This window comes from Pyrgilauda ruficollis, unplaced genomic scaffold (assembly GCF_017590135.1).
Source record: "Pyrgilauda ruficollis isolate IOZ18807 unplaced genomic scaffold, ASM1759013v1 scaffold210, whole genome shotgun sequence".
Lineage (NCBI taxonomy): Eukaryota > Metazoa > Chordata > Aves > Passeriformes > Passeridae > Pyrgilauda > Pyrgilauda ruficollis.
In genome coordinates, this window is record NW_024520319.1 from 200,887 (window position 1) to 209,577 (window position 8,691).

An 8,691-nucleotide genomic window follows, 5' to 3' on the forward strand; every position below is an offset into this window, starting at 1 on the left:
TTTCCCCCCCACTCCCAGAACAGCCCATCTTCAGTGCCTCAGCCCCAGCCCTGGGGGAGGATGTGGAGCAATGGAGAGACAGAGCCAGGCTGCTGGGAGCAAGATCTTTACATGGTATTTTACAGAGGACAGCACCCGGCAAACCACTGCCAGCCCCTCCCCGGGACAATTCCCCACTCAGGAAATCACTTGGGGAGCTCCTGCTGCAGGATGCTGGTGCAAGGCAGGAAGGGCAGGAGCTTTTAGCTGCCCTTCTGCAGCAGGTGCAGCTTTTGGCTGGCTGAAATCCACAAAATCCAGGAATTGCCTGGCTTTTCCCAGGAGCAGGCTGAGAATCAAAAGAACCCCCCATGCCATTTTTTCATAGCGTTAAATAAAGGTGATTTGGGGTCCAGCTCTGGAGCAGGGCACACCATGCCACGGAGGTGGTGGCAGTAAAAGTCCTTTCCTTGTTCCTGAGAGAGAGGAAGATGGAGGAGCCAGCAGCAAGCAAATACAGCAGGCGTGGATTTCTAACTTGGATTGACAAAATCCTCCTGGCACAGCCTCTCCAGAGCCTGGTGCCAACCTGCTGTGCCCATGGGCTGATCCAGGGAATGGGGGTGCTCCTTCCCAACCCTGCTACTGCTGCTTGGGAGCTGTGAAGTCCCATGCTGTCTCCTGGGCACATTTCCACATGGCCCTCATGAGCCGTGTGAAGCCCATGTCCTTGGGCTTCTCCAGGCCTCGCATCAGGCGCTGCTTCATGATGGCAACAAACTCCTTGTTGCTCAGCTCCCCGTTCCCTGCAAAAAGGAGGAAAAATAATCAGAGACCCACCACCAACCTCCTTGAAATGACAGCTCTAAAGGGCAGCAGCCATGAGTGTCCTTTCCTGCAGAAACAGACCACATTTGGCTCCCACCTCCCAAAATATCCTGCTGAGCAAGGGTCCCTGAGCCACAGAGTTTAAATCCCAGCCCCACGGATGCTTGCAGGAGGCAGAAAAGCAAATGCAAACCAAATGTCCCTGTCCTCCCAGGAAACACTGCTTTATAAGGGGTTTAGGAAATTGTGGGTGCACAAATTTTTCTAATAGAGTGGAAGGGAAGATTTGTTGATCTGATGAATGAGGTTATGAGAATGCAGCCACTGTGCAGCAAAATTCCAGCCAACTATCAAAATTCCCTCAGTGCTGCAGGTTTTTAATGTCTGTAAACACTGATGGAGTGAAAATAACAAAATAATAATAATAAAAACACGTCTGTGCCTGCTTTTCTATTTGTTTTCTTCCTTGGGGGACTCCTCTGACAAGCAGAATCTTTCTCCCTGAAGATTTGCTATCAAAATATTTAGGAGATTCTCCTCTGAGAGAAGGCAAACAGGGAATATTTGGATACACTTCAGCTCACTCTAATCTCCAGCCTGATCATCTGGCGTGAAGATTGTATCACAACAGTGGTACTGAAGCACAGAGGAAAATAAAACAGGAGATGTGACCTTAGGGAGGTGCAAAGGAGCAGGCAGAGCTGAAACCAAGAGGGACAAAAAGGAATAAATGAATTAAATACATTTTTTGATGTTCATACTTATGCAGCAGTGCTGCCACTCCGAGCTGCCAGATGCTGGGTCTGTGCTAGAGAAGCAGGGTGCCAGCCAGGACTCTGATTTTGGCTTGGCACTTTTGGGCAAATGCAGAATTTCTTTCTTTCCAAATCAGAATTGCTGTCACCTGGCAAAGACTCCAGTAACTCCCATTAAATCAAGCCAGGAGTGCTTCAGTGTGACAACAACTACCCCAGGGCACTCACACCCTCTGCAAAGCCAGCTTCCCAGCAGGGCACAGAGCTGCTATTAATTAATTAAAAATTAAGCTGACATTTGTCTAGGACTTTGGAGATAAAGCCCCAGCCCGGCTCGTTTCCAACACTGGAGGACAACAGTTCATTTTGTTAGACCAACTGGAGTTCTCTGGAGCAGGGGGGAAAGGAGCAAAGTGTGCACACCAAACCCTCCCATCTGTGCTCCAACAGGCACATCTCACAGGGTGGCTACCATCGGATACCCTTCCCAAAAGGGCAGGGGGAATGTGGGAAATGGATTTGTAGAGAATTCTCGAGGGCATAGTCCGACAGGGGATCAGCCCAGATCCAGGGGCACAGAGCATGGCAAGAAGAGCCCTCTCCCCTGGGCTGACTGCCCCCGGCCGAGCTCGGGGCGCTCACTCACCGTCGCAGTCGAAGAGCGCGAACACCACGTCGCACACGTGGTCCGACAGCTCCACCTTGGCCACCGTCCTGGCCACCTGCTGCATGGTCACTGCAACACAGGGAGGGCACTGCATCACTCGGGGGGCAGGGTGTGCCCACCTCAGCAGGAGACTCCTGTTCCTCCCTGGAAAACGGCCTCTGTGTCTTCAGAGAGGCTGCAATAAGCTTGATCAACGAGGCAGCTCCTTCTGACAGCATTCCAAGGAATGCTATCAAGCATTCCTTGGAATGCAACTCTATCAAGCAGGGAATTCCAAAAACTGGAAATTCCAAAAACTGCTTTTCCTGTTGCAACCCAGTAATTGCAGAATGAACCCACTACCCTCTCACAGGCGGCAGACCAGATTAACCTTGCAATAAAATAAGGAGTTGTAAGGAATTATTTCCCTTTTCTCCCCAGACTGGCAGCAGAGAAGCAAGGAGGAGTTTTATTCCCACCTTTAGAAAAGGGCAATCCATGGAGCTATTAATCTGGCAGGATTAGGCAGTTGATTTTGCTGTACAAATGGGGAAAAAAAAGCCCCCTCACTAGGCTGGTGTGAGTGTATTGAAAGTTAAATTGCTTCTCTATTAAGTTAAATTGCTTCTCTACAAAGCCTGACCCAAGGAAACACCATCCACAGCAACTGGGATCAATGTTTAGCTGTGGAACAAGGGAAAAAAAGGAAGTGGTGCATCACAAAACCAGACTGAGACCACAAACAGCCTCTGCTTTCCTCCACAGCATCTTATGGGCTTCTGCACCCCCAGTCCTTCAGGAATTCTGGAGAGTTAAGTGTGTCAGAAAGGAAAAAATAATAATCCAATATATACCATAACTGGATTAATTACAAACTGCATAAAATATTTCTAATGGGATTTTTTCATTGATGCTTACATTACCTTCCACCCCATTTCTGCTCCCCTGAGTGAAATCTGGGGTTTTCTGAGAGGAATTCACAGCCACCATCAGGTGCTTTTCCCCATAAAACCTCTCCTTTTACTAAATAATGCAGGAGAAAATTGAAATGATGCATTGTATATATGTAAAATATATATCATCTCAAGTAGGACCCTGCTTTTGCCATGTAATTATTCTTTTTGAGAGAAATTCCTTTTCTCCGTAAGTGATGCAGCTCCAGTCAGCAGTTATTACTTTGTATTTCCTCAGACAGCAACACCAAATTTAATTTAATTTGTTGTAAATGTAGAACTTCTCTTAAGGTGCTTCACCTTGATGCCATCCTCCCCTCCTGGTGCCCTAGGTACCCTTTGGCTGTAGCCTTACATCTAAAAAGTTAGAATGATTTCTTAATTTCTTCATCATTTCTTCATTCATTCATGTGGAATTCATCACAGAATTCCAGAATGTTTGGGTTGGAAGGGACCTTAAAGCCCATCCAGTGCCACCCCTGCCATGGGCAGGGACACCTTCCACCATTTCAGGTGGCACCAAGCCCCATCCAGCCTGGCCTTGGGCACTGCCAGGGATCCAGGGGCAGCCACAGCTGCTCTGGGCACCCTGTGCCAGGGCCTGCCCACCCTGCCAGGGAACAATTTCTCCCTAACACCAAATCAAAATCTCCCCTTTCAATTTAAAACCATTGCCCCTTGTCCTAATTCCTTTAAGTTTTATGTTTTTCTGCTGAGATTTTACCCACTCCCTCCATCTCTGCAGGGAGTCTCCCCCTCCCCTCCTGTTGATTTTTCACAGCCACAGTTTTCCCAGCTGGAACTTGTACTCGTGGCCACCAGTTCCTGCTTCCTCTCTTATTAATCCAACTGCACAAGTGTCAGCTCCATCCCATCGTTCTTCCTTGATGCCAAAATGACTTCACAGGGCCTGCATGACTGGGCTGTGCTGGTTTTTAAGGGATCATAAGGAAGAGGGAAAGTGTCTCTGCTTTCACTTCCACACACATGCTCCAGACCACAGGGTAGCTCAGGGAGGCAAATAAAATTGAAGCAAACCTGCTGGAATAATTTCTTTGCCATTTCACAAAATGAAATAGGTGCTGTCTGGGGAACATCTCCAAAAGCCTGTCCAGGTGTGGAGTTCTGGGACAGAAATTCTCCTGGATTTTATATCATCAAAAATGAGTTCCACATTTCCATCTCGAAAAGCTTCTAAAATTTCATGCACTTGTATCTCCCAGTGGTTCCTTTAATGAGCCATCTGAGTGATTTTATGCAAGTTTAGAGTCTGACACAGTTATCCTCTTTTTCCACTCTGATTCCCAGAACTGCACTGTGAGCAATGCCTCACCAAGAGCTGCAAACGGGGCTTTGCTCCAGGCCACAGCCTCGCCAGATGGCAAACTTCACTTTTTCCCTCCAACTTGAGATTAATCACACATGTGGCCAAAAGAATGGACAGCTGGGCTGCTGCCTTTGTTTTCCAAATGGCACTCAGGGTGATGGGAGCAGAGCTCCCTGCCCTGGGCCATTCCAGGATGGAAAGGCAGGACATGTGTGTTTTGGGCTCCCAGAAATCAGCCTCACGTTGACGCACACGTTTCATTTCAAGGCTCCCAGTTGGAAATGTTGGATGTTATCACTGGCAGTTTAGCTACCAAAATCTATTGAACTTTTTACAAATCATTTGCATGAGTACGTGCTGGAACACCCATCCAGGAAAGAGATGGATAAGCCTTGTGCAATCCTGTGTGCACAGCAAATTTTCCTTGCTCTTCTCAAACCGCAGCCCTGCAGCTGAGTAGAAGCTGTTCTGACATCAAAGGGAGCATGACAGAAAGTCATGGAGATCAGGGAGAAAAAAAGCAGAGCTCCCAGACCAAAGGCAGAGCTGTTGGAGAAATATCCACAGCCAGAAATATGGAGAGGAAGGAGATTCCTTGGAGACATCCCAGACCTGACTGCAGATGGCCCAGGGCGAGCAGCTGCAGGGGATCCTGTTGGACACCAGGGTCCCAGAGACCCCTCCCAAGTCCTCCCCTCCCAGCACTGCCATTATTCCAGAGGAGCAATCCAAGCTGTGCTTCCAGGGGGGCTGACTTCTTCCATCCCTCTCCAAGGCAGAGGAAAGCAAGCAGAAATTCCATGACTGCATTCCAGCTCACCTCTGCCTCCTTCCTGATTCCCTGTCCACTCTGGAGCCATTTCAAGCAGCATCATTCAAATGAAATGATTTTCCATGAACTTCTCTGGGGCTCCAGCCCTGTCCAAGCCACGGATCAGCAGTGAGCTCAGCTGTCTTCTTGTGCTTTGGCCCATCCATGCCTTGCCCTAAATCCCAAAGGAGTTATCCCACAGCTCTCTGCTGGCAAAGGGCTGCATGGAAAGCCTGGCTGCACACAGTGTCACAAAAACTGCAATTCACACCCTCCTAAAAGGGGAATAAGCACCAAATTCAGCTCCTGTCCTGCTTCCAGCTGAGCCCAGGCTGGGGAAGTCTCCTAAGGAGTGCTTGTGATTTAGAAGAATGACAGCTATTATGTTGCTGGGAAAATGAAAGAAGGGCTAACAAATAATCTGTGTTTTTAAATGGGTCATTAAAATACAGGTTTGTGATCCTTTTTAGAAGAAGAAGCAACTTTAATGCAATACAGAAAACAGGCTGTCAAGGCTCTGGCTGTTTGGTACCTCTGAAATTTTAAACAGCCCTTTTAAAATTGGAATAATATTTGCTGCACTGTTAGCAGCAAATTATTACACAAACTAACCTCTTCCTAGTCCCCATCCCAGTGTAATTTTTACATTTGTTAGTTTGTAACCAGCAACCTTGTGAAAGCTTCACTTTTGGGAGGGCACACCCCATTTATGGTTTACTTGACTTAAATCTGATCGCTGCCCAAGGAAGGTTCCCTCACCCCAGACAAACACTCCCAGCTCAGTGGCTGCACGAGCTCATTAATGGCACATAATTAAATAGCAATCACACTGATTTACCAACTGCACACAGACCTAAATTCTGCAAAAATATATCTATTCCATGACAGGACAAATGCTAGTTTCCTGTAGGGTCTGAGTAAATTTGATTTGCTGGGCTATCACCTCCCCTGGGATGCTACAGAAAGGGCTCAGAGCAGCACACCCAGACTTGGTATTTTACTTTTAAATGAAAGAAAATCCTATCAGGTTATTTGAAGTCTTAAAGTAATGATCATCTAAACCAAAGAGTACAGATTATTTCCCCCAAAAAAATTTAAGATGAGAAGGGCTGCTGACACACACAAGAAGAGATGTGACATGTTTGTTTCCCTCTGTAATTCCACTGCCCCAAAACCTATTAATGCCTTAATATTCCCACAACAGCAGCAGCTGGAATAGCTGTCTTCCAAAATGTTTAATTCTGCAGCTGCCTAAACGAATCAGCTTTAACTTTGTAGCAGACAAGAGTTTCCACTTAGCCTAAAAATCTTTTAATGAGTTTGCCATCTTTTTTTAATATTCTCAGTCTGTTAAAAAAAAAAAAATCCCTCTTAAAAAAACCCAAAGACCAAAGCACTTGTGACAGATCCTGGCAGCAGAGTGGGACTTTGGTTTGAAATATATTTTGGGGATTTTTTGCCTTTTTTTTTTTTTTTAATCAGTGTGTCAGATCTAAGAGCAAACCTGAGACAGACCAGCTCAGAAAATGAAACATGATGAGAAGGGGAAGGATATGGATTGGTCTGATCAATAAACCACACTATTACAAGGTCCCCAGGAAACACCAGCTCTGAGGTTTATTCAGCCCACTCCTCTGCACTGTGGGTTATCTGAAATACAGTCTCTGGACAGATTTTAATGCTCAGTCTGGGACCTCAGTGGTGTTCCAGTGCTCCCCCTCTTTCCCTCCATCACTCCCAGGAGCTCCAAAGGTGTTTGCCACTGCTTGGCTTCCCAATCAGAAATGCAGCATCCAGCCCTTATTTCTAGGCAAAGTCCATGATTTTTGAGCAAAGCTGAAACAAAACAGGGGTTGAGCAGTTCCTACCACCAGCCCCACTGCTGCTGTGCCTCTGCCACGTGCATCAGAGACCTCCACAGAAGATAACTCTGCAAGAATTCTTTTGCACTCATTTTTGAAGTCCTTTGTAGGAGGAGGAAAAAAGGTCACTTCAGAAGATGGGGATGAAGAAGAAACAGTGGTGTCCCTGGGATCTGGAACCACAGCCTGTGGCACACTCATTAGGTCACCTTGCCTCTGCACACAGCAGAAAGGTCCTTCTGAAGGTACCACTGTGAAATCACTGCTTCCTCATCCATCCAGGCTACACATGTCAGCCTTTCTTCTCCCTGTATCTAAAACTCTGGAAGTATAAAACCTGCAATCCCTCTTAATCCATGGATGCAGTGAGCTAAGCACCTCATTACAGGGAGGAATTGCAATTTGGGTACATTTTTAACCTGTCAGCCTGGGCTTGTCTGACATCTTCCTAACTCCAAAGACACAGCATGAGTTGTGCTCCCTCAGGCTTTCAGCACCTGAACACCCCACAGCTTTTAGTACCTTTATCAAGAGAAGCTCCAGCCATGTGGTAGAAGCTCAAAGCTGTGTCCACATCATTTATGTTCTTCAGAAAGGTGAAGAAGTTCTCCACCTCCTCAAAAGTCAGCCCCTAGGACAGAGAAAAGACACTCAGGTAGTGATGGGAAAAGGAGATCGTGGACACTCCTGGAAATGACACAGTGACTCACTGGCCCAAAGCTGTAGCCAGGAGAGGATTCATCTGCACACTCCAAACACTCAGCCCTGGCACCTGAGGATGTGGGCTGTGACCTGTGCTTTTGCTCCCCTCCTGGCCCCACCAGTCCCACAACAGGAAGGGACTGAAAAACCATCTCTCAGGTGAGCAGACCTCAGGTGCAGGAGACCACTGCAAACAGGTGAATTGATCCATTTTTTTGAAGCCTGCACACTTTGCAATGACAATATCAAACAGTCCATGCTGGAACCCTGGTTACTGAGAATTTTTAGACTTTCTGCAGACAGACAGTGACCTCCAAAAACCACTACATTTAACCTGAAGCCATAGAAAAGGTTTCCAAAATTAAATGATAAAACTAAGATTATAGGTGTGTAGTTTGAATAAAAGTGTGTAATATCACATTGTAAAAAACTTAGAGTTTAAGATTTTAAAACATAGTAATATATATAAAGCAAGATAAAAATTTTAGAGCAGAAACTAGTCCTTCTTCTTCACCTTCTTCTTCATGAGTTTAAGTAATATTGTGTAATTGGATTAAAAAGTCCACATTGCAAGTCACAAGTAGTTAGTTATTGAGTTAAAAGAAAAAATAATTTAAGTGTCATTTCTTATTTAACAGCTTATCCTTAAAAGACCTTGTAGAGAGAGATACCCCTCCATTTTGTAGTTTGTTAGTGAAGTGCTGTAGAACTCAGGGTTTGTGAGACTGTAATACAGATAAGAACTAATAAACATCTGAATCCAAACAAGAAATACCATCTCACACATTTAATCCCGACCCAACAAAAAAAAAAAAAAAAAAAAAAAAA

The 8,691-nt window shown here is 46.0% G+C and overlaps 1 protein-coding gene across 7 annotated transcripts in view; it reads right to left on the reverse strand.

Moving 5' to 3' along the window:
• Nucleotides 1-90: 90 nt before the first annotated feature.
• MICU1 (mitochondrial calcium uptake 1) overlaps nucleotides 91-8,691 on the reverse strand; it is an 87,259-nt gene continuing 78,658 nt past the window's right edge. For 5 of the 7 annotated variants that reach the window (XM_041468095.1, XM_041468091.1, XM_041468093.1 and 2 more), the window contains 3 exons: nucleotides 7,684-7,792; nucleotides 2,209-2,373; nucleotides 91-785 (listed from right to left, as the gene is read on the reverse strand). In XM_041468095.1, the coding sequence (XP_041324029.1) occupies nucleotides 622-785; nucleotides 2,209-2,373; nucleotides 7,684-7,792 (438 nt within the window). In that variant the 3' untranslated portion in view covers nucleotides 91-621. The remainder of the gene's footprint in view (nucleotides 786-2,208; nucleotides 2,374-7,683; nucleotides 7,793-8,691) is intronic. The other 2 variants (XM_041468097.1, XM_041468096.1) reach the window with 1 other exon arrangement.